Consider the following 24,834-nt stretch of genomic DNA (forward strand, 5'->3'; position numbering starts at 1 on the left):
ATACGAAACCGTGATTTATGGGAACTAACGATGAGAGTATGAAAATATGTATGTATATGATTATCTTAAATTTCGCGATATTACATAGAGAATTTCTAAACTATATGAAAGTTGAGTATGAGAAAAAACCATTGTACTTGTAGGAAAATAATGTTGCTTTTAGATATAGGTTTTCAATATAAACACGAGGAAGTATTGCGTTTGTTAGAGAATTTATTGTGCCTGACTATCTTAAATATATAATTATCTTTTTTTTTATAGCTTGGATTCCAATTATACAACTTGCTTTGAACATATACTGTTCTCCATGTTCAAGATCATCGCTATATTTATTTTCTGGCACAGCCACTCCAGAATGTCTGTTGCTTCGCTCTCCAGGTACCAATCTACCATGGGTGACAAAGTACCTTCATTCTGCAGGTAAGATAAATTCATTACATTTATATCCTTAAATAGGAATAAGCGATGAATTTATACAATGTGTATGGTAAACAAATACCTTGTTTACATGCAAGATAAGTTTATTGTTAACTATTGTTGGAGGTGATAGTAATTGATGAGTCTCTAAAGTCCATTTTACGTTTAAGGATCCCCAGGTACAACCTTTTTCAATAAAATATAATCGCCTATAAACGAAATACAAATTGAAAAGAAAAGTTAACGATTTAGGAGTAAAAAAATTAACTTTCATATACATACTGCAATGAAACAAGAGCTATATGTTTTCCATCGTTTGATAAGATAGTATGTGCCCAATATGTGTCTGTTTCAATACCTGGATTCTTATTAATTACACTTAAAAGATGCATTCCTTTTGCCTTATGCATCGAAAATGTTTCAACTCCCTAATAAAAGATGAAAGAAAAAGGGTTGAATTTATTTTAATCGAATTTCTATTCACAAATAATATTTTAGTAAATTTATACGTTACCTTGTAAGGATTGATATAGCGTGGTAAACGTATACGAGATATGAACTTATGACCTATTTCTTGTGCCCTGAAATGCATAGTTCAAATGTAAATTCAACTTATATACAACACTTTATCAACACTACCTTTTTATAATATCCGCTATTACTTTTGAATAAGCTTTTAAAGAGGAACTTTCAGTATTAAAAAATATCGACGTTTTCTTCCCCAAAGTTTTGAAGAAATATTTCAATTCTTCTTGATGAATACCTGCAAATGTTATTATGCAGTTAAAGTTCTTATAAATTAATAAGATAAAATGTTTTTTACTCACTGCTAATAAAGGCAGTTACTAAACTGCAGGTTTCTAGTTCAATTTCTGTAGCAAACGAAGTACGAATTGAAAGATTCAAGGGAGGAACATCTTTATTTTGAATACATGGTTCCTTCATCTAAAATAAAAAGTAGTATCTATTGTTTACCTTAATATCAAGCAATTAATATTTCTTCAGTTGTATTTAACATACCTTAACTATACGGGGCTCAATGTTAAAATTAAAGACTGATATTTGTGTGGTGTCAGGGGTAGCATAGCCCAATTGACACGCCACTTCGTAACTTAATTTTTCTGCTATTTCGTCTCCACATAAAATCAACTGAAAGATTCGACGTGTATAATACTTAGCATAAAAAATTGCTTCCTTCAGAACATTTTCAATTCATACTTACTGTATTAGATTCATAAAAATTGTCTCCTGGTGATCTAAAGTTGTAGCCACATTGATTTCCTAAGACTGTAGTGGAACGAATCAAAACATGAAATTGTTGCATAGTTTGAGCCACGTAAGATCGTGATAGATCAAACAGAATTTCTTTAGTGTTAATTGCGATAAAGTTTCTTTCATAATATGGAAGCCTAAAATCCAAAGAAAGATATATATACAAAATTAACAGAATATAAGTATGTTATATAGTGGTTTTTATGTTAAATATTTTCGTACCGAAATTCAGCGTGTTTTTCAGACCCTCCCTTCTCAGAATATTCAAAAATAAATCGAACAATATTCTTATAATCTGCTATATCACTAATGTTATAAATGTTAGGTCTTTCTGTATCAGCCAACAATATTAAGCGTATTAAGATTGGAGAAATATACATATGTTCTATCATATTATTCCTTTTAACAGTTGTCTTCTGCAATTTATGTGTTATTATAAATTGTAGTTATGTTAATATATTAATGATGATAAGTATATATATTTACATTGTTAGCTTTATTGGAAGGCAAGATATGAATGGTGGAAACATCCTTTCTTAGTTTTGCTGCAATAGAATACTTAGTTTCTGGTTTTTTTGGAATTAAATCGATCAGAGAAAGAAGAAAGCCCTCTTGTAAATTCAGATCAAATTCTCTAACTATGACACAAATACTCCTACGAAATACATTTGATTATATGCATACAATTGATACAGTATTAGCAAGAATTACGTACTTGTAAACGTCGTAATTTAGTTTCCTTTGTTTCAAACATGTAAATTCTATACAGTGCTTCAATTTATGATTGCCTGCATATTTAATAATACTCTTTTGCAAATTTGAATACAAAATCACTGGAAACGTAGTATTACGAATTTGATTATCCACCTGAAATAGCCAATTCAATAATATAACTAAATAACATTAGTTGAAGATGATATTATGATAGTACATACCTGTATCCTATGAACATAGCCTTGTAAATAAGTGAGTGACATAGACTTCCTGCAATGCAACCAAATTCCTGGAGAATAGGTCCTTCTTAATTTTCCGAAGAACGGTTTGGTCATGTGCATTTTTACAAGATCAACCTGAAAGTTTATTATTTATACTTGAAGTGTTACATTTAAATTGATAGTTTGTAGAATGTACTTACATCAATGAAATTTTCTAGCTGTGCTTTTTTACAAGAATTTACATATTTGCTCTCTATCCAAGCACTCAATTCTAAAGATAAACTCTTCCATCTCTTGTCAAAATAAAGTTCCCAATGAGCTGCAGAATCTGTTATGTTAGCATACACTAGTTCTTTTAAATTCTCATTAGATTTTGTTATCTATAATCATGTTAAATTGATTATCTAATAAGAAATATCTTTTCTGCCACTTTAATTCATTAATATATATATATACTCACAATACTGATTCCAATACCAGCAAAAGAAAGAAATACCTCCTTTTTACTAGGTTCAGGATCGACTATACTCTTCGCTTTTAAGAAAACTGTTTCCTGTTGAGTGAATAACAAGATTCTTTGATTTCCTTCCATGTAACTGACCCAATAAACTACCGTTTTATTTTCCTGTGCATTTTTCAACATTGGTGACTTTATATCATTGTCGCAATCATTGCTTTCGTTATTAAAACTTCCAGATTTGCTTTCCAACCAAGTTAATTTATTGTTTTGAGATTTAATTGAAGAAGTAGAGGATGCTCTGCTGTTAGAGTTGTCAAAGATTACAAGTGGTACAATTTCTTGTCCATATCCATCCTAAAAATGAAAGAATCATCACATATTGTATTACATTTTGTAACAAGATATAAATTATATTTTACCCTTTCAAATCTTGCATTGTATCCAGTTCTTTTATTATTGTACACATTCCAAACAAGTTCTCTGGATTTGGTGGGATCGTCCCATGTATATAATAGACTTTGGAATGGATTTATCAGAACTACTTGACCCAAATTACACTGACTAATTTTTAAAAATAAATCATCGCAAAAGTTGTCTATCCTTAAAGGTATATCACCCGCCATGTATTTTTGGAATGTAACATGATATGGAGAATTAATACCACCTTTGATTTCTACACTAACTGCTGACTATACATAAACAAGTATATCATTTATAGTAATTGAAATCTTTCTATATATATCATTTTGTATATAATTATGTATTCAAATACTCACTCCATTATCCATTCTTAATACAGTTTTTCCCACATGTGTAATACCGAAGTGTTGCGATACCAATTGACTATTTCTCCACTTTATTCTCATCTTCATTGATTCCGTAACCGGCCAAAATGGTAGACTTTGTCCAGAAAGAAGATCATTCCACAAATCTGCTTGATCATTTTCCTCCATAAATCTAATGGTTCTTTTCATCTTGTTAGTAATATAGAAACATGGAAGAAACGTGATAATCTTCGTGAAGTTAGGGGAAAGACGAGAACTTTCAATCTCTGTTAGAATTCTGTACTTTCTTCCTCTTTCTATATCTTTGCATACAATCAAAGACATGGAAGTAATTCCTTCCAATCCAAAAGGCAAAGACCATTCAGACTGATGAGCTCTCAATCTGACTGTAGTCTTTCTATTATTCTTCTGAGAAAACACCATCAGTTCTTCTTCTGGTATCTCGTTAATTATATGGGAGTAGCATTCCTGAGAGTATTAAATTATTACATATAAAGTACGTATATATTATAGTTACGCTTTGAAACAAATTAATTACCTGAATGTATAAAGGTAGTCCGGATTTATTTATCATCCAATATTGAGATTGAATAACAATATGCCAGCTTGTAATTTTACACAATTCTATACATAATAAAAATGGTTTTGCCGATTCTAGCTCGCTATCAGCGTTCATAACAACAAATTTCTTCCCCAAGTTCGTGTTCAGTTTTGTCGTTCCAGTCCAATATGCACCCAAATAATTTTGAATCTTTGATGGCAGAAAAAATTACAAACAACTTAGACCAATTGGACGCTTTGTTATATTAATATATGATATATATTATTATATAATACGATATTTATATAATATACATACCTTAAAAGTAAATTGGACATCAATATTACAACTCAACGAGTGCATGTTTATTCTTTCCCCTGGTTCAATTTTTACTTCGTAATTAATAGCAGGTATATAAACATCTATAACGAATGGTAGTTGATTGTTGAAAATAAAAGGAGGATAAATGTTTATCAAATAATTCGGTACGTGACAACTTGATTTCGCGATTACTGGAATTTCATTACAAGAAACTTTGACGTAAAATACAGAATTACTTTCATCGTCTTTCATTTTGCAACATATATCCTTAATTACATTTATTGTTGCACTTAGTTCTTTCCAGTAAATTCCCTCCTCGCTTACCTGATATTTTCTGAAACAAGATTTATCTTGTAATGTCAAGTAACGCTCTTACTGCATTTATTTTCTACTTACTCTAAATAAGCAGGCAGTATATATATAGGAAAATGATAGGCTATGTATAAAGGAATGCTATAAGTGGAATCAGGTTCGATGATTGTCATCCTGATATTGTCATCAAAAGGATTTGTAGGTTTACCGATACATGTGAGTCCCAATTTATCCAACAATGACTTCTTGTAATAAAGACCCAATGCGTACGAAGTTTCATTGCGAAACTAAAATGAAAATACTCCTAAAATAAAATCATAATGAAACAAGTAAAAAATTATATACTTTACCGATAAAGGTGATCGTACAGTAATTGTACGATATAAGTAATTATTAATAGTAGCTTCTATAATCAAGTGATAGCGCACATCGTGTCTGATAGGTCGGAGTGGAATTAAGTTACACCCCTGCCTTTTAGGACAGTATACCAGTACATCCTCAAATCCTACGATTGTGATAAAAAAAGATAAAGATACTTCATTGATAATATATTTGCATTTAAGAATACCTTTAAAAATGACTCGTAAAACTTCTCCAGTAATTGTTTTGTATATACTGATTGAAGAATCTTTCTCAAATATTTCCTGCATTGGCATTGAATGATTCTGTAAATTTGTGTCGGGATCAGCAAAATCCATTTCATTATCAACTAATTGCGGACTTGTAAGTCCAGAATGAGGCTCCGCTTCTGGACTGCTAGGAATACTTGCGGATGGACTAATATCATGGTAATCTTGACTGACAATAATTCGAGTTACGTTTTCGTTATTCTATAATGAAAGAAGTAGTCGTAAAAATCATCTTTTTTAAAAATAATGTATTAATTGAGATAAATGTACTGACTTCGTCTGGAACAAGAAGCTCTATTCGGCTCTCATGACCAATATCGTTTTGAAGATTTAATTTTTTCATACTAGTAGGTACCATCGGTATTCCACTAGTGGCTTGTTTAAATGCGTTCATGATAATATCTACCACGATAATTAAATTTGGCGTAATTACTACATTGAGCTTTTCTTCCGTTGATACGATAATGTATACCGCTGTATCGTTTGATTTTATTGATTCACGGCCGAGCGGTCCAACTGGTGATTAAAAACCTATTATACTAACAAATTTGTGATGATTAATTGTAATAATTGTTATAATGAATTCTTACAAGAATCTACATTGCACTCCGGTGTCAATTCTAATCCTTCATCTTCGTTTGTGCTGGTGTCATCACTATCACTGTCTTCATCCCCACTACTGTTACTATTGAACAAATAATTAGAAGTTCTAGTTAACTTTTTCTGTCCTTCTTCGTCATCTGTATCAGAGTCTTCTTCATATGTCGAATACATTTCTGTCTCTATAATGAGAACATATTTAATAATGTATTTATTAATCTTAATTATGTGAATAAAGAATTTAGTCTTAAGTACCACTTGATTTTGCTACATTTAAATGGTCTGGAGTTATAAAAACCATATCTGTAACATCTTGATCGATATTTCTAAAACTTTTTTTCTTGACTTTTGATGCATCCTGTTTTATATGCTGGTATGAATCGGTTGAATTTGAATTTATCATAAATGCTTCACCATGACGCATCTACACACACAGTAAAGAATAAAACATAAAAATTTATTACACTCATGTGTTACAAAAGTTACCTTTATTGTAAATTCCCATGGTTTGTAATTCATATCATCTTCTGAGCACAAATCAATCAGAGGTTCCCAATTTTTGTAATCCATATTATAACAGAATGCATGAATTTTTACATTCGATTCTAGATTAAAATCATTGAACCAATCATTAATAGAAATTGTAATTGTACTCTCCATTTTTATAACAGAAAATCGTTCCATTGCATATTCTATCTCTAATAGTAAACATAGTATTAATGGTTTCAAATTAAAAGTTACCACTCGATCGTTACATTCATAGATTAGATGTGAATCATCTGTAAAATACAATCTATAAGAATTATTTTAATCCTACAAAAATTTGTTTGTACAATAAAACTTACCATCATGCAATTTTTTATATGGTACGTTCGAAATTTTCTTTGGTGTCCACAAATTAGTGTGCATGTTAAAATCTTGATTTGCGAATCTGTCTTCTAGTTTCACATTGATACTATCTATAAAGCTTGTAGCTTCATTCAATATCTAAATGTGTATATACAATTTTATAGTTATTAAACTTTATGAGAATAAAAATATTATAATCTATATTATAATACTTGCATTGATAAATGTATGTATAATTTCTGCAGAGACGTGAACATCAATTTTATTCACTGCGACAATATAATTGACATTGAATTCAGGTGCTTCTTCTTTTCTACAAATTTCAATATCACAGGGACATAATAACCAGAAGGGAATATGGTGCGAGTAATTCCCTTGTTTCTTTGATTTGGCACGTACGTCAGTTAACGTATAAACGATCGATGATGAGCAGCTATGTCTACTACTCTCGATCGACATTTCTGCTTGTAATAAAATCATATGTGCATTGTTTGCTTTCAAATCTCCGAAGAGCAAAATCTCAGGCTTGTGTATCCTTACAGATACCGTAGCATCTAAATTATATAAAATATTAATGTTTAAATAATTGTAAGTAAACTATTTGCTCTTTCATTCTATAATTATTATATAAATTGAAAAATACTAATAAAAACATTCAACTCTAATAAATATGTGTAAATACCTGGTTCTTCTGTAAAATATTGAGCGTATTTTAATTTATTTCTTTCTGTAGTAGTAACATCTCTGTTCTTGATTTGATACAAATATGTATTGCAAGTATTATTAAATTTGTTATCTACTTATATATAAAGTAACTTATATATAATAGCTTAAAGAAAATGTTCAATTACTTACTGTCGTAGAACTATTATTTTCGTATCCATGATTAATAATTCCTTCATCAACTTGATCACCCGGGAAAGAATCCATAATATACCGAGTCAGGTGCATTACGAATGGTACCGATAAGTTTATTCTTACTTCCTGAATAAGTGCATCGTAACATTTTTCTCCAGCTGGCGTACGAGTATACGTAACATCAACAATAGGAGACATTGAAATGGATATACAAGATTCAGGTTGCATTCCTATTTGTCTTGCTGGCGATTGAATTATCCTTCAATCCGAAGTGAAAATGTTATTTAACTACGTTAAAAATATACCAAATAGAAAGAGTATAAATATACGAACTTTCTGATAGTCTGAGAATCTTTTCGAGTGTCTTGCAAAAGACAACTTTGAAGAGATAATTTCATCTTCAAACTTCTATCACTGTAAAACGCATATGTATTAATTATCTCTCCGAACATTAGTCTACATAGGCCGTGATTCAAATCACGAACGGGTGAACTTAGTACCTGAAATAAATTGAAAATAGATATAGATCGTATGTGGTAGAATAGACAAATTAAAATAAAATTAAGTGATAAATTACCTCCTCTGAATCTAAAAACAAATTTAACTGCAACCCTTCTAGGCTTAATTTGGTATTAATTTCACATACAGAATTTTCATTATGTGTGAGGAAATCTTCCAATTTCTTTACCATTGCTTCTTCATTACTGATTTTTTTTAAATGGCTCGTCATTGCAGATTGCGTTTCGTTATAGTATGTATCTTTGAACAAAATAATCTTGGATACGTTGTCTTTCCACACTAGTATACTAGACTTTAAATCTCTTTGGCTCAAATTAATATATGCAAAATCCATAGAACCTTGTATATTAAATAACCCATATGTTTGAAATTCCATTGCACTGCGATATTCTGTTTTTCTTTTAATATCGAAACGAATATGTACCGGTTCGACAATTGGTTCCTATGACATCATTTGATTAAATCACTTTACTTAAATATTATTTAGTTCTTAAAAAACTATTTTTTCAAACATTAAATCTTACTTGGATTTCTAGATCACGACTGAGTGTCATAATTGCCCTGGACACAGTCATATTATTTAATTTTACTAGAATATTATCAATTATTAATTGGTTTGAGTCACTGCTGGGTATTTTAACACTTTGAGTAGAGTGATCACTCTTTTTGAAGAAATTTTCAACTGATAGTGCACCTGTATTTAATACCAACAGACTTGGAACTTCTTTACGCTGTGGCAACAAAAATATGGGACCTTGAATATCGATAAATATATGCAATTTCGTTGCACTTTTTTTGAATTCTCCAATCCCATTCATGAGTTTCTCAACTAAGTATTTCTTAAATTGCAAGAAATACGTAGAAGTAAATGGCGCTAAAAAATACTGTGAGAATGAACAAAACTTTATCATTATTGTTATAATATAATAATGGTATATAAATATGAAATGTATACCTTTAAATCATACAGAATTTTGCAAATAAGTACACAATTCATTCTTCCAATGGAAAGCTTAAATGTTCCATCCGACATTACATCATCTTGCTTTGTATCGATGTCCGAACATGTGTATAATCTTGGCATATGTCTCACATATTTTAAATCAAAAACCTTATCTTCTTCTGTGGTTAAAATCTTATAAAGAAATATTTAAAATTAAGAATACGCGAAATTATATGTAATAGTATGTCTCATAAATTTGATGTTTACTTTAGAATAAAGTGTATCCTCGCTCAAATCTTCAATCGATAGATGTCTAAGATGTACACGCAATACCATTCTTTCATTAGCATTGTAAATGCAATCGTTTTCTAGTCCCAAGACCTGTATTTCTATTAAATCTAAATCCTTATCGCAAAATCTTACTACTAGAGCGCTTAGTCGAGCAGAATAATTCAATTTGATAGCACCTAAAAAAGATAAAATATTAAGATTATAGACAATGAATTTATAATAATTTTATTATTCTTTACCAGGTGGGATAGGTGGATCGTCTTCTTTCGTTTTCCAATGTGCAATTTTATAGTATATGCTCTCCGCGAAGTCGAGAAGATTATTGTTCTCAAAAATGCTAAAAAAATATCTATTATTCAGATTTTTTCTTATTGAATATTTAATAATAAAGATATTAATACATACTTAGCCAAGTTATACCAGTATTCTCGTATTTTCAATACTGCAGGTCTGTGAAGATTTATATTGATGTTCAATATATTTACGACAAGAGATCGTTCAATACTTTTGAAGTGGGATTTGAAATCAGGACAGTTCGATTTGACCTACAAAATATATTAGTAGGAAAATATGAAGTAAACAAAAAGGACTTAATTTCATCGCACAAATTACAGTACCTTACGATACGATATAATAAAAACTTCGTGCGGCTCTTCAGTAGATATTAATTCTAAGTATGATCCAGTTACTCCAGCATTTGTTTTGTCTACTAAAAGAATAGATCCTATACCAAATTGTACAGCAGGTCCATACTCCATTATCGCGGTTTCGCAATACAACCCATGCAATCTTAAATTCAAGTAAGGTTCTTCTCTTCCATAATGAATAATTCCCAAATGAACTGACAGCTAAACGTTTGAAAATATCATTGAATATATTACAAAATTGATATTTTAAAAGATAAATAAAGTCTAATGAGAAAGATCAATATATATAGAACCTCTCCAATAGCAAATCTCAACAAGAAATTGATGTGATTATATGGAGATACATTGTCATCAAATCCAGACAGACTTATCGTCTTTGATAGTAATTCCAAGTCTTCTTCACTGACCTCAGAAGACACAACACTTCTGTGATATGAAAAAAAGAAATTTTATATATAGTTTGTTTGTAATAAAATAATTGCATTTTATCAAAATATTGAAGAATACATTTTGTACATTAGTATTTAATCTTACTTCGTTACCTATCGAGTTTTTGAATATGATTCGTCAAAAGTTCCTTAGACACATGCGTGATTTTATTTTGTATCATTTCAATCGATGACAGACATACACTACGTTGCACATTTTTAAGGTCTTTCATCGATATGAAAATTTTGTTCAAGTTTTCTTTACAAGCATATTGTTTCATATTGCCCCTATACTTCTCTACATTCTGTTGATACGCCAATAGTAATAAGTTCAAGAAATGAACAATCAGTCGTATTTTATTTTCTGATAAATTAAATTTTATACTCGAAATGGACACATTAATTTTAATTCTAAAAAATAATAAGTTTTACAATAAAAAAATAATTACAATAAATCTGATCTAATACGCCCAGAAAGATTAGGAGGTACCTTGGTAACTGATGGTATTCTGGTTTTATACTACATGAAATAGTCGTAGTTGCTTGTATCTTTGGTAAAAAATGATACTCAGAATCCTTCTTTTTTCTAGCTGACCTCCAATCATCTCCTATAATAAAATAAAGAGTATTTGAGATAAATGTATTAAGATTTGAAAAAATGAATTTTAAAAAAAACTAGTACCTGAATGACAAAATAGTATTTGTGCTCCAGAAAATTCAATATGTATTCTGTCATAAAGCAATTCTTCCAATTCCATGAGTGTCGCATCTTCAAGTTGCAAGTTTGTAGATTGTAGTTCGTTAGACAAACTCATATTACCAAAATCCATGACAAGGATATGTCCGCCTCTACAATTCCTTTGTGTTACTTCCAGACCCAAACAGACTTAACCGTTTGAGTTCCAAGCAGCGCGATCATGCTGTTTATATTTTGTGTCGAAAAGTCCCAGTACATTTGAACGCTATGGACGACTGACGGTATTTTGTATTTTATTGTTATCTTCTCAATAATTTTTATTGAACAAAACTTGTAAATTAATAGTACGCATATATAATGATATAGATGTATTTCATAAAGTAACGAATATGACGAGCACTATTACACCGCTTGGTTCTCTTCGCAATTGATTAAGACAAGCGCTATCGCACTGTTCAGGATTTTTCAACCCTGTTTTTTCAATGACCATTGAGACTCAAACGGTTAAGAATTTATTAATGTTTCGCATTGTACGCACTTCTGTATCGATCCTTGTTCAGGAAATATGATGTATGGTCCTTTAATGTCTACTTTGAAACTAATCCGAAGCGTTTGAGAAACAATATTATCTACCAAAACCAGATAATTTCTCTTTATATATTCGTACAATTTATACGCCCACAAAATTGTCGTTTGCATATCCGAATTATTGAGTTTGAAAAATTGAATAATTTCTATCATGGCATGCTAAAATTTAATAAGGTATCATTTTTTTATGATGCTGATGAATTAATATTGAATGGATGAATTAACATTCCTAAATACATTTATCTTATAAAAATATTATTACATGATAATAAGTCACTTCTATAGCTTCCAGCTTTATAGAAACGTCGAAAGTTGGATCCACGTTTTCCCCGTTCTTTTCAAAATCTACTGCCAAGAAGTTAGTTGATACATTCCCTGTAAAAATGAGTAATGATAAAATTAGTGGTAAATTCTAATTCCTAATAAAGTAAATTCTGATACCTGTCAAAACATTGTCAACCGTGATTAATGGCACTAGGTCACCTTCTGCAGAAACGCCTTCGATTACAAAACTTTCAGCTCGGGCAGACACTTTGAAAGCAGACATTAGAGGACGTATTTCAACACTCGTTAAGAGTTGAGTTACAGTTACAACAAGAATTTCTTTATTATAGCTTAAAAGACTCAAACAACAGTTTGCTAAAGTAAAATTGAATTTATAATCTGAAACAGAATATAGAAAGTTGTCTTTATCATATATGTATTTATTTCAATTGTGAATTTGAGACAAATTCTCTTATACCTATTGGTTGGGGTAGTTTTTCCAGTTTTATCTTCCTTCCTGAATCATTAGTAATATGATGCGATGATGCTTTGATTTGTTGTTCTTGTGTATCATTATTTTGTACTTCTTTAATCAATGTTGTGTTTTCTAGTACATTTTGTAATGAAATACTGGTATTCATACTTTGATGTTTCTCTTCAATCGTTTTATTTTTCAATTCCTGCTTAGCATGCTCTCTAGCTATTACCATATTTAAAATAGTCAGACAATCTTCATATTTTTGTAAATCCAGTTTTAGTTCTGTATCATTTGGTCGCAACAAGTTCTGCAAGCATGCTTCTTTATACTTCCTGTAGTTTTTCCTGTGCTCACTGACCCTTGACCATGTATAGGGTCTTATATTGTAATCTAAAATGGAATTGTAAGCATACTTCCACCAAGCTGTTGGATTTTCCTTTACATTATCGTATGGACGATATTTTATATATGGTCTGAAATAACATAACGATGAATAAAGTCAACAAAAAAATGGCAATCAATATACGTACTTATTGATTATCGCACGTGACAACGAATTATAAAGATGACAAAAAGTAATATATTGCACTTTGGAAACTTGCATTGCCACATCATGAAGGACAATATCAACCAACATGCGGGATGTTTGTGTCTCATTACCTTTATGTATAATTACTTTTATTTTTGCAGTGAAAGGTTTTAGTACTACAACATAACATTGTTAGTTTCCTTACTTATATTTAAATACAAAGTTATGTTTACAAATAAAACTGTAAACTTACAAAATTGGAACTCTTTGTTCTTCATGCCAAAGGTTTGTAAAGCTCTGTGCATTGTACTTTTCCATGCTAGAAGACTGAACATATTCCAATCGCATTGTGTGCTTGTAAGAGCAGATTCTGTGTCATGATCCATATATATGCTTAAGGATTCTGCCCTTATTAATTGGTAAATTGTACTCAAATTACTAGCACAAACACCAGGTTTCCACTTACTACAATTTGACATGAATACATATAGATACTGAGAAAATAATAACAGAAAATTAAATATTTACCTATTTGTAGTCATAACTGATATACTTTGAATACAGATACCACAAGCACATAGAGATCCATTTAGCTTTTCTTCATATCTAATATGTACATTATTTATACTAATTTGGAAATTTTTTGTCACAGATGCCAGCAAATTATCAAATAGTTCTAAAATTAATTGTAGAAGAAATTAGTGCACACACTTTATCATACATATATGAATTACCTGTTTTGAATGCTTCATCTTCCTTTAAATCTTCTAATATTTTCTTTTTTTCTGCCCTTATCAACTTCTTTTGTACTTCTGCATCATATGGACCATAAGCAGCAGGCACAGCCACTATATAAATATCCTTTAAGCAGAGTTAACATATTGTACCTGAATGCTTTTTGACATTAACTAAAAAATACCACAAATAAAGAAGAATTTGTTACTAATTTGTTTACCTCAATATAAAGAATAATTGGCTGAGAAAATAATCCAGACCATGGTATCTTTAAAACAATCCTTCCTATTAGACCAATTTCCACTTTAATAGGCAGACCAAATTGATACTATAAACCAAAAGATATTAATTACCTTCATATATTTTATTTATGAGAGAAAAACTTGCTTACCAGAGCTTCAGGTTTTAATTTAAGATCGGTAAGGCAAGTATCGCCAGAAAAGATACCAACGTTGAACTGTTCGGTATCTAAATCCTCGATATACTTCCCCAAAAGCCGATTCAAGAACGCCGCTATGGCACCTTCGAACATTGTTCCGCATTTAACTAAGTCTATTATATTGTTTACTTATTTGCATTTGGTGCTACACGGTTTTATATCATGGATTCATCTCATAACCTTAAGAAATTCGCAAAATAAATTCCGTCATGCGCGAAACTTGAGGATTTTATTGATCCCGTTTCCCTACGACTCGGGATCCAAGGCTAGCACCGGATGAAACCTTCATGCGCAGCTCCACCTACTTGGAAGATTTACATGCACAAGTCGAGAATCTATCCTTTATCAAATTTTGTAATACCTTTTCGAAAATATTCTTTCTTTCTAGTAAAAATCTTAAAAAGAACAGAAAGAAATGATTGAAAAAAAAATGTTTTAGTAAATGCAATGATTAAAAGCACAAAGTTTTTTAAAAATCGTGTTGCCGTATATTCCATGAAACAGTTGCTATGTATTCGAACATTATCGAGATTATAATTGAAAAAAAAATTAACAAGAGAAACTCTGCCAAAACTTAGGAGGTATTAGAAAACACGTGAACATAAATCTATACATGTATATAGCATTCGTTTATTGTTGTATTGTACAAGATTCATAGATTTGGATATTATATACAATAAAATTAAACTATATGCATGTGAGAAAATGTTTAATATATGAACAAAGTATGGCATTGTTTTCTATTTGTTAAGCATGACGCTACAAAATACTCATTTTAATGATTACAACCATGATCGCGTTCATTTATAAGAAATACAGTAGCAATTACAGATATTATTATTGATCGAAATTTCTTTCTGTACATGTAGCAATACTACAAGCCTAACTATATTCATTTCCTCATGCAAATTTCTATAACCTACTATTTGGAACGTAACAGTTTTTTCTCCAATATTCCTTTATAGTTTGTTGAATCAATGAATCTAGAAAATATTCATAAACATTTAAAATGCACCATATTTGTTATATACAGAGAAATGTACAATATGCAATTATTTTGACAACTTTAATTTTTTCTAAACAGTTAAATGTTTCGTTTCTCCTGTATTTGGATCGACTATGACTTTTTCTTTGTAACTGCTCACAGTAGGAGGACTCCCAAAAGAATTGGTATCGGTAAAAGGAAAAAATCTTCCATCCGCGTATTCTTTAAAAAGTAATTCGGCAGCCTTTTGTTTCTCTTCCTTTCCGTTCGAAGATATCTTTTTCATTGTCAATGTTAATAATTCTATAATAAGATAGGATTCTGGTTTATAAAGTCTTGTAAAATGCAATCTAATATGTTCACCGACATTCTCATCTTTTCGCGGTATATAATCGCAATGAGGACAAGACGGTGTCATTCTTTCAATGCCATGTCGACGCTTATGAGCATCCATCATGTCTTTGTCACACGTAGAAAACGGACAGCTTTGACAACGTAACGTCTCCACTTCGTCGTTAGAAGATAGAAGTATCCCTTTCTTTTGCAGCAACATTAAGGACTGCTTATCTTGATTCGAGGCCTGTGCTCCACCAAAATTTAACACTGATATACCATTTGTAGTCATGATTGAAGCTGAATTATTGGGTGATTTAAGCGTCTTTCCTGAACGTGAAATGGAACCTATATTATCGGAAATATTATCGCTATCAATGGTAATTGTATCGTCCTCAAATTGTCTACGTGAAGCTTGCGCCTCTGCATTTGCCTGATGTTTCTTTAGATGTTGAATATAATTAGCGTAATATTTTACAGAATAGTCGCACGTATCGCAGCGATATCTTTGTTTCGCACCGTGCAGAGTTAGATGAACTCTGTATTGTTCTCGTTTCTCAAAGGCAGAAGGACATTTATGGCATTTATATCGCTTTTCTTTTAATCGACCGTTTCTTAAATAAGCAGGATATACAAAGTTAGGATTCCCACGCATAAAAAGTCCAAACTGTGGGTCGGGAGGAGGAGACAGATTTGAAGTTACATCGCTCGCTTCGTTTTGACGTCTATGAACTACCTGATGTTTCACTAAATTCTGAGCCGTCTTCGACGAATAGTCACACTCAGTGCATTTAAATCTATTGTTTGATCCATGCAAGGTCATATGATATTCTAAAGCATCTAATTTGAAATAACGAGCCGGACATTTTGCACAAGTGAATACTTGATTCCCAGTTCGTTGATTTGTGTTGTTCATGCTACTATTAAACCCGTTGTTGGAACTTTCTGTAACTTCGACTACAATCCATGCGACGGTAGGTGTAGAATTATTTGAATCTTGATTATTTGCTTCGACACAAGCTGTGGTAGGCGGCGGATATCGCTGTGACTGACCGTAAAAAGATAACAAATATTTGGTGCGCTCTTGATACTCCGTAGAATGTGCCTTCTGATGGGCTAAAAGATGGGCCGGTTGTCGAGCAGCATAAGAACACCATTGGCAAGAATAAGCTAGTTCTGTAGAATGATATCTTAAATGTATTCTTAATTCTTTTTCGCAAAGGAATCGCGCTGGACATTTGCTACAACAATGCACAAGTCTTTTGTCTTGTAGATCAGGTTCCGAACCTAATACCGGAGGATGAGTAAAGCCGAGAAGCGCAGCCAAATCGCTTAATTGCTGCGAATCTGGCCTTGAATCATCTACCAAACAATGAACAGTGCCTAAAGATCCGGAATGCATATCTGTGTGTGCAACCATGACTTCTCGCCGTGTGCAAGTGAAACTACAATCTGTACAAGCGACCACAGGACCATTACTAGGAGTATCGAGGTGCATGGTTTCATGATCTCGGATTTCTGCTTGTCGCGAAGATACAAAAGGGCAGTGACGACATTTTAACATTTTCGCTAGTGTACCATCTGGTCGGGACACCCATACTAATGGAGCTTCAGGCAGTGCTCGTGTATCAAGAAGCAATGGCGGTGGCGCTCCGGAATTCTTCGAAACATTAGTGAAACAAGTCACGTTGCTCTGCGTTGTGATATGAATCACTTGCTCTACAGACTTCTCTTGTTTCATGCGATTAATACCTGAAATGATGATATTTAAGTATCCAATTAACGCTTGAATAAAAATCTTAGTATTGAACTATTTTTAATCATATTAATGCTAAAAAGAATTTGTTTAACTTACTATTATCAGTGTTTGAAGTTCGATGTGCTTTAGACTTGGTAGGGAAATTGTACTCCATATTCTGTTGGTGCACAACGGCGAGCTCCTCTCCATGAAGTCTGACATGATCCAAAAGCTCTCTGTAAAGATAAAACAAATAAATATCTTCCAAGAATATTATAAATTTAATGATGATAGCATTATATAAATACATACACTTTTGTGCTGACATAATATGGACATAAATAACATTTAAAAATAGCATCCAAATTTGGACGATGATGAACTTTATGCATCGATAACGTTGCTGCATCAGATGCGGTAAATGGACAATCTCCACAACCAAATACATTCTGTAAACAAATATATATTACGAATATATTATGTGTCTAATAATAAAAAAACTAAATGAACAAAACAACTACAAATATTCATACTTTTTCTTCTTCATGGTGTTGGTCAGCTGGCTCACTGTGAGATTTAACATGCATAGAAACAATTTCTCTACTACAATGTCGAAAATTGCAACGTTTGCATTTCCACATTGTACGTTTATTTTCCTCTGCGATCGTCGCTGATGATGATCCACTTGATAGTGAATGAGAGGAAATCAAATTGCTTTTAAGTAAAGACTGTCCCCGATTCCTCGCAGCAGCTTTAAGAAGCGGTGGTGGTTTCAATCCGATATTAAGGGTGTTAAGATTATGGTTTCCTTCATTCGGAGACACGATCGAAGTAAGAGAAGACGAGAGATCCGATGTTTGCCGATATTCGTTGGTATTCATTATGAATAACTTAGTTGACGGTTCGTCAGAATTCGTTTCTTCCACGCTACGTTCCTCCATGTTTTGATCATCCCACGACTGTTGTTGGACCTAAGAAAGAGACGAGAAGTTTACGTACAATATAAAATTGTTTGTCATAAACGGTACACTGCTGCACGACGAAAAACAACTTATTATTCAGCAGAAAAACAACTATTCGGCACACTGAAAATTTCTTTTATATTATTAAAAAATGAAGTTCCATATAAAATGAAAAGTCACTTTTAGAGGTATGGAACATTTTCAATGTTATCATGTCGGTTTTGATTACTAAGAATATGCTTGTAATTACAATCAGATTAACATCATAACACCAATCAAGTGTCCAAGCGCTTCGATACAGCTAATACATTTTGATTGTTTCATTATCTTCTTTGGTTCTTTAAAAAAATATGTAATTCAGCTTTTCTCATTATTCATAAGGATCATCACACATGCTTGTCATGGATAAACAAATTTACCACAGAGTGATTTTGGGAGAAACCATAAAAAAATCAGTGCGCCTATGAAAATCGACAAGCACCTTTTTCTTTACTAATAAAAGAGTTGTTTAAATGTAAGTGAAATTTATGCTTTCACCTGTGCAAGATATTTGTTATATTTGGAATAATTCCGTCGACCTGTTTCATCCCTCATAAGTACCCTGGCAGTCATATGAACTGGATCTTTAACTGCTCTAAGTTTAATATGTTTTGTGATGTCCCACCGCCAGTTAGAGCGATACGCGCATAGGGAACACTCGAATGGCTTCCGATTTAAATGACCGACAATATGAACATGAAAACGACTTGCGGTGGATGCCCAAAATGGACAATCCGGGCATTTGTATACCCATCGGCCACTTGGATGCGTCGAAGAACCTTCAACCTGACAAAAGATTTGACTACCTTTATCAAAATTAAGTGTTAACACATTCGGGAACACAACTGTCTATGGTCTCGACTGCCGTAAGTAACATTTAAAGCACATTCTTAATAACAAAAAAATATATAAAATATAAATAAAAAAAAGAAAAAACATTGTCATTAACGTAATTACAAAAATACTTATAATAGCATTGCATACTTCGAAGAACAAAAATTGATAGTTTTTAAGCTAACTTTAAATATATTATTCTAATTGCCGTACGGGATGCTTGCAATCAACATATTTCAAAACATAATTTACACAAATTAAAGAAAAAAATAGTCAGATCTGTTGACTCTCGTATTGCAATTTTTTCACGATTATTATTATTATCATTATCATTATTATTATTATTATTATTATTATTATTATTCGTTTGTTTGTTCGTGTGCGTATGTCCATATTGTTCATGTGCACGCATTAAGTAAATATTATTATTTCTATAAAACACCATACCGATGATCCAGAGGAATTCAGTCCGCTGAGATTAACGTCCCAATCCGTTTGCGCTGGGAATGCATATTCACCGCGATACGAGGTCACACGGAGTTCTGAACAATTTGATAATTTTTCTAAGCTATTGTGTATTGACGTATCGTTGCTTGTCGAGTGACAACACTGCATATGCACTTGTAGATCAGTCGAACTTTTGCAACGTCTCCTGCACTTCGGGCAACGCGTTGTGCCCACGGATACACTTAGAGCAGTGTGGTGTATTTGTTTGTGACAAGCCAGCTCTTCCATGCTACTAGCTTTAAAAGTACACCAGCATTTCAAATCGTTCGTAGTACTTACAGCTACCTCCGGTACTCCATTATTAATTGACGCTGTCGTTGTAAGCTTTTCCTTAAGCTTATCAAAGAACGACGCATTTTTTTTTTCAAATAAATCGGCCGCGTTATTCGCATCCTTCTTTAAGTTGCTGACCTGTGAAAAATTTAATTGAATTATTAAAACATCCTAAAAATAATCAATTAGATATAGACAACATTTAATAAAAAGAAAGGAAAAATAACTAACTTCTTTATTTCCATATAATTTTGCCAGTTCCGTGTCTCTTGCAATTTGCGCGAGTTCCGGTCTTACTCTAACACGTGGAACTTTTAACGTCGTTGAAGGTCCACTGGAGTTAATACTATTTAGTTTAGTAGGACTTAGAGGAATTAACATTGGCAGTGGTTTTCTGGATTTGTTTGGTGTAATTGGAGCATGACATTCTGCCAGGTGTCGTTGCATCTCAGAATCCCATGCAGTAATGAATTGGCAACCTTTTTCTTCACACTTCAATGCTATACATTCTGCATTAGCTATTGCACTTCTCTTATCTTCCATGGATTGATCAGAAATGTATGAATCTCCAGGACTGATCGAGACTGTTGTACCTGTAGATATATGTAGTGATTCCCGAAAATCACTTGCACCCACCTGAAGTTGATTTATTTTTAATATATTTTCAGTTATCTATTATTTATATTAGTTATTACTTAACAAATAAGTTATTATATTACCTGATTGTAACGTTTAGGACTATTTCTTGGTTTTCGTTCAAAAGGTGTGCTAGATTTACGATTTGTTTGACCCACAGGAGGTTCATGATGATTAGTTTCATGTACTGTTAAACTTTGTCTAATATCAGCTGTAAAATTACAAGCACGACATTGAAAAGCCCCTCCTCCTCCATGATTTTTAGTGTGCCTATCTAAATTCCACTACAAGAAAACATTATCTGTTGATACTTCATCTAACAAAAAATTCTAATTTGTTAAATTTAGTAAAGCTTCTATTAACCTTATATGGCGTACGAAAATCACAAGCATCACATTTGATCATTGGCATGGAATGATATTTCACATGCTTTGTATAACGAGCACGTACATGTGTTACATAATAGCACTTAGCACATCGGAAAAATCTTCTCTTTAAATGATGTACTCTCTGATGAGTTTCAAGATCTCTTGAATTTAATGCAACATATGAACACATAGAACATCGATTTCCAGTGTCACGTATGAATTTCCCCTAAAAGTTATCATTTTATTAAAAGTATCCTAAATATATAAATATTATTTTTTGAAATATAAGAAAAATCGTATTTGGTATTCCAATTAATAGCATTTTATTAATAATACACTACATAGATATATTTTACTTTTAAAACTACATAATTTATTGCTCCCTCAAAATAATATTGATTCCATTTTTTATTTAAAAAATATATAAAAAGTCACTAATTAAATTTTCATTCAATGAAGTAATACTTAAACATTTTTTACAACATAAGTAATTGATGTAATTCGATTAAAAATAATATACCTTTTGTTTGTGCTCCTTTTTCAGATGATCGAGATACGCCTTAAGACTTGATAGAGGTTTTGGTGGTTTGCATGTTTTACATTCGTAATTTTGTGAAGACCCCGAACAATCGAGCTCCTCGTGTTTGTGCTCGTGCTTTGAATTGTTTTTTATTGAGACATCGTCTTTGACACTGTACGAAATGTCTTTGGTGTCGCTTTGCAACTCGTGCTCCCTCATCACGACTCCCTGACGATTCTCTTTAAGGTTACCTTCCTTATGTGACTCCGTTTTAAATTGCTGGGGTCGTGGACGAAGTGCACGCAGACGGGGTAGCCTTCCTGACATCTTGGACAAGATTTATTCTGTCCCACGTCTGTTCTATAGTCTCCCTGTCGCGCATCGAGATACCCTTTTATTTCTATTCGATTTTCTGAACCACAGTATCAGAATAAAAAGAATACAACATTCACTTTTCCATCGTTCTACACGTCTGTCTTCTTCCCGATGACATCAATGACAAGCCACTTTTATCGCGTGTACATCTCTCACGAGTGATTTTTTAAAAATGGCTTTGCTCACAATTATAAATTACGGATTCGGTATACGGTCTTCATCTCGGGCATAATTTTCGTCGAATAAAAAGTACCTCGAAATCTCGATGAACAATCTATGGAATCTAATAGGGAACTGTGCGCTGGTACACGTTACGGAAGTACGAGTACAGCATTACTCGGTGGTCGCGCGATCTAGAGGCTATGGGCGCCATTTTTTCTTTCCTAGTAAAACTGCTGACGAGGAGCGCGTTCGAACATTCCCACGAAGAAATCCTACCTCTTTCAGATCACTTCCCGTACTAAACTTCAAGGATAAAACGATATAATTCGATCGAACTTTACCCGATTTTTTATACATCAGTTTCTACAGAATTATCAAAATAACAATAGAATCTTGTAACCTCATTAATAGTTCATATAACAACATCGCGGTTATATTTTATTGTATTCCAGTTTATATATTTTTTAAGATCGTTAACATTCAATTCAAGCGAAAAGTTAAGTTTTTCTAAAAGACAAAAAGTTTACCGATTCTCAGATTCGACGTACATATTACTATATTATATAGATTTTTGTTTAACACAGTTGCTTGGAATTAATAGTATACTTACAAATTATAAAGTCTTCACATTACGATTGTTACGAATATATCTTAAATATCTGTTACAATAAAAGTAAATTGATTCCTTTTTTCATTTACAACAATTACTATTCGTTTCAGAATCTTGCGTATAATTATTTCTAATAACTCGTTTTTCCTACTCTTGACATCCGGTTTATGTGATACAATGGTCATTCGCGCAACGAGTCAACGTACGGCTAGAACGTAACATATTTTTATGCTTACAGTTTCTTCCTTTTATCATAATTCATATGAAGATCCTTTCTATAATTTTTTCCTCATAATAAAGTATATAAGCAATAAACGATAAAAAAGTATTGCCAATGTAATAATACGCGAATATAAGAGAAAGGAGATCAGTTTTCCGAAACGCGTGTCCGATTTCCGTTTCTCCAAGCAATTTCCGGTTTACAGACGAACGACGATTTTAGTAGGTACCGTTCGGAGCGTGTGCATATCGTAAACGAAAGAAAACCAAGGAAAACAAGAAGGAAATTAAATACTCGATCTTGTTGACTGAAAAACAAACCTCGAGCAGTTAATTCGCTTGAAGCAGGTTATCTTCTGATTGAGCGACGGTCGTAAATAGATATGCCAATAAATCCACGATCACGTATCAATCGATATACGCAGCCAACCACGAGCACCGGGTTTTAACATCACGATTGCTTTTACGATTTAATTTAACGCTTGAAAAAAAAAATCGGATACGCTCGTTGGAACCTTTGTTTCCTCCCTCCTTTTCCTTCCTTTCTCCTCTCGACACGGTTAGCTCGATTTATCTCGGGTACCGCGATTTATCTTCGAATACCTCGTCATCGGCGCTAACCAGTAGCCGACGGAACAGAGGATGAATCGTAGAAAGACTACGAGAGAAAACCAGCCCCTCCCTCCTCTTTCACCAACTCGGACAGAACGATGGCGAGGCGAAGTGGCGCAGGTCAGGCGCCATCTGCAATTCCGATTCTGATTCTGGTATCCACACACTCCTCCCACTTCCTCCGGCTGGTTTCTCCTGCAGCCCTCGATACAACTGCAGGAGAAGAGAATGGAGCCGATGATGACGATGGTTTAACTCGTTAAGTAGTGGAAGCAAGTTATCTCATCACTTAAAAATGCCTCCGTATTGAGAATAATGCGAATTCATTGGACTTTACTTAGAAAAACAATATTACCTCCGTTACTTCATACTATAATTAGACTGCGGAGTTTTATGCATTTTTAAGACATTTAAAGATGCAGATAATTAGAAAATATATATGAAATATTCAAAAAATATTATGTACTCGTTATATTATTTAGTAGGTGAAATAAATTTTTGTGTATATCTCGCTTTTTTAGTCATATTCATAAATATATGAATTTCCATAAATATTCGCAGGCTAGTTATAATACTTTGTAGGAAAATTGTATTCATGACATGTACTTATCTTATGCGAGATGACTGTATAGTTATCATTCTTAAGTTTTTTATCTTTAACTTTTTTGTGTATAGGTAAAAAATGAGTACCATAGTAATGAAAGTATAGAAGTACATATAATGAATAAGAGATTAAGATACGAATGCTTTCAAGTACCGTCATTTTCTTGAAGACGTTTCTTATTGGAATAATAATCAAAGTATATAATTATAATTTATTTTTCTAGCACTTCATGTAGGATAGCAATTACTTAAACTTTGTCCATGTCGCATTGTTATCTCTGCTTGTATTGTTTTACGAATTCCGTTATATCATTATAAGCTTGTAGTATTAGTCGATAAATAGAAAACCACATCGTTGGAAAATTATCTACGAGTTTCAATAATTTTTATGCAGTTTTAATAATTTATTTAGTATCTTTACTTTATTATAAAACACAATTTTCGATATTTTATTTTATTCACACAATATTCAACATTTTTTCTTACTCAAATATATATTGAGTTTCCAGAAAAAGAACTTC

General features: G+C 32.2%; 2 protein-coding genes across 12 annotated transcripts; both read right to left on the bottom strand.

Moving 5' to 3' along the window:
• Positions 1 to 195: 195 nt before the first annotated feature.
• LOC122572662 (vacuolar protein sorting-associated protein 13A-like) lies at positions 196 to 15,042 on the bottom strand. The gene is made up of 51 exons (XM_043737909.1): positions 14,490 to 15,042; positions 14,319 to 14,426; positions 14,098 to 14,224; positions 13,892 to 14,039; positions 13,617 to 13,828; positions 13,365 to 13,539; positions 12,835 to 13,307; positions 12,534 to 12,755; positions 12,355 to 12,467; positions 12,043 to 12,251; positions 11,490 to 11,656; positions 11,298 to 11,415; positions 10,922 to 11,218; positions 10,673 to 10,805; positions 10,350 to 10,580; positions 10,138 to 10,277; positions 9,972 to 10,069; positions 9,709 to 9,908; positions 9,454 to 9,633; positions 9,023 to 9,382; positions 8,557 to 8,940; positions 8,313 to 8,479; positions 7,977 to 8,238; positions 7,804 to 7,870; positions 7,338 to 7,675; positions 7,118 to 7,259; positions 6,759 to 7,051; positions 6,528 to 6,696; positions 6,263 to 6,454; positions 5,947 to 6,188; positions 5,612 to 5,873; positions 5,394 to 5,548; positions 5,128 to 5,330; positions 4,729 to 5,065; positions 4,408 to 4,620; positions 3,861 to 4,337; positions 3,504 to 3,773; positions 3,085 to 3,438; positions 2,825 to 3,004; positions 2,625 to 2,759; positions 2,405 to 2,556; positions 2,176 to 2,344; positions 1,912 to 2,105; positions 1,640 to 1,826; positions 1,438 to 1,566; positions 1,245 to 1,362; positions 1,057 to 1,180; positions 932 to 998; positions 700 to 845; positions 500 to 626; positions 196 to 414 (listed from the first exon to the last, which is right to left on the bottom strand). The coding sequence occupies exons 1-51, from the start codon at positions 14,628 to 14,630 to the stop codon at positions 274 to 276; spliced, it is 10,248 nt and encodes a 3,415-aa protein (XP_043593844.1). The 5' UTR covers positions 14,631 to 15,042; the 3' UTR covers positions 196 to 273.
• Positions 15,043 to 15,147: 105 nt separating this feature from the next.
• Positions 15,148 to 24,064, bottom strand: LOC122572664 (zinc finger protein 91-like). Of its 11 annotated transcripts, none has more exons than XM_043737918.1 (12): positions 23,702 to 24,064; positions 22,880 to 23,087; positions 21,733 to 22,776; positions 21,208 to 21,438; positions 20,928 to 21,128; positions 20,440 to 20,844; positions 19,876 to 20,346; positions 19,093 to 19,380; positions 18,127 to 18,564; positions 17,906 to 18,042; positions 17,711 to 17,829; positions 15,148 to 17,607 (listed from the first exon to the last, which is right to left on the bottom strand). In XM_043737918.1, the coding sequence occupies exons 3-12, from the start codon at positions 22,057 to 22,059 to the stop codon at positions 15,614 to 15,616; spliced, it is 4,611 nt and encodes a 1,536-aa protein (XP_043593853.1). In that variant the 5' UTR covers positions 22,060 to 22,776; positions 22,880 to 23,087; positions 23,702 to 24,064; the 3' UTR covers positions 15,148 to 15,613. The 11 variants fall into 11 exon arrangements, with proteins under 11 accessions (XP_043593853.1, XP_043593856.1, XP_043593861.1 ...); XM_043737921.1 differs by lacking the exon at positions 23,702 to 24,064 and having other exon boundaries at positions 21,733 to 22,103; positions 22,185 to 22,776; positions 22,880 to 23,690; XM_043737926.1 differs by lacking the exon at positions 22,880 to 23,087 and having other exon boundaries at positions 21,733 to 22,103.
• Between the last annotated feature and the right edge of the window lie 770 nt (positions 24,065 to 24,834).

This window comes from Bombus pyrosoma, linkage group LG11 (assembly GCF_014825855.1).
Source record: "Bombus pyrosoma isolate SC7728 linkage group LG11, ASM1482585v1, whole genome shotgun sequence".
Lineage (NCBI taxonomy): Eukaryota > Metazoa > Arthropoda > Insecta > Hymenoptera > Apidae > Bombus > Bombus pyrosoma.

Bases quoted from the DNA above. Each gene is read 5' to 3' on its own strand.
- LOC122572662 (XM_043737909.1), bottom strand. From the start codon at position 14,630: ATGTTCGAAGGTGCCATAGCGGCGTTCTTGAATCGGCTTTTGGGGAAG. The intron at 10,806-10,921 runs GTAACGAAGTAA...TTCATATCACAG, and splicing joins CATATTCAAAAACTCGATAG to AAGTGTTGTGTCTTCTGAGG. The intron at 3,005-3,084 runs GTGAGTATATAT...ACATGATTATAG, and splicing joins CTGGTATTGGAATCAGTATT to ATAACAAAATCTAATGAGAA.
- LOC122572664 (XM_043737926.1), bottom strand. From the start codon at position 22,059: ATGTCAGGAAGGCTACCCCGTCTGCGTGCACTTCGTCCACGACCCCAG. The intron at 20,845-20,927 runs GTAATATAATAA...AATCAACTTCAG, and splicing joins GTCCTAAACGTTACAATCAG to GTGGGTGCAAGTGATTTTCG. The intron at 20,347-20,439 runs GTTAGTTATTTT...AATTTTTCACAG, and splicing joins AATTATATGGAAATAAAGAA to GTCAGCAACTTAAAGAAGGA.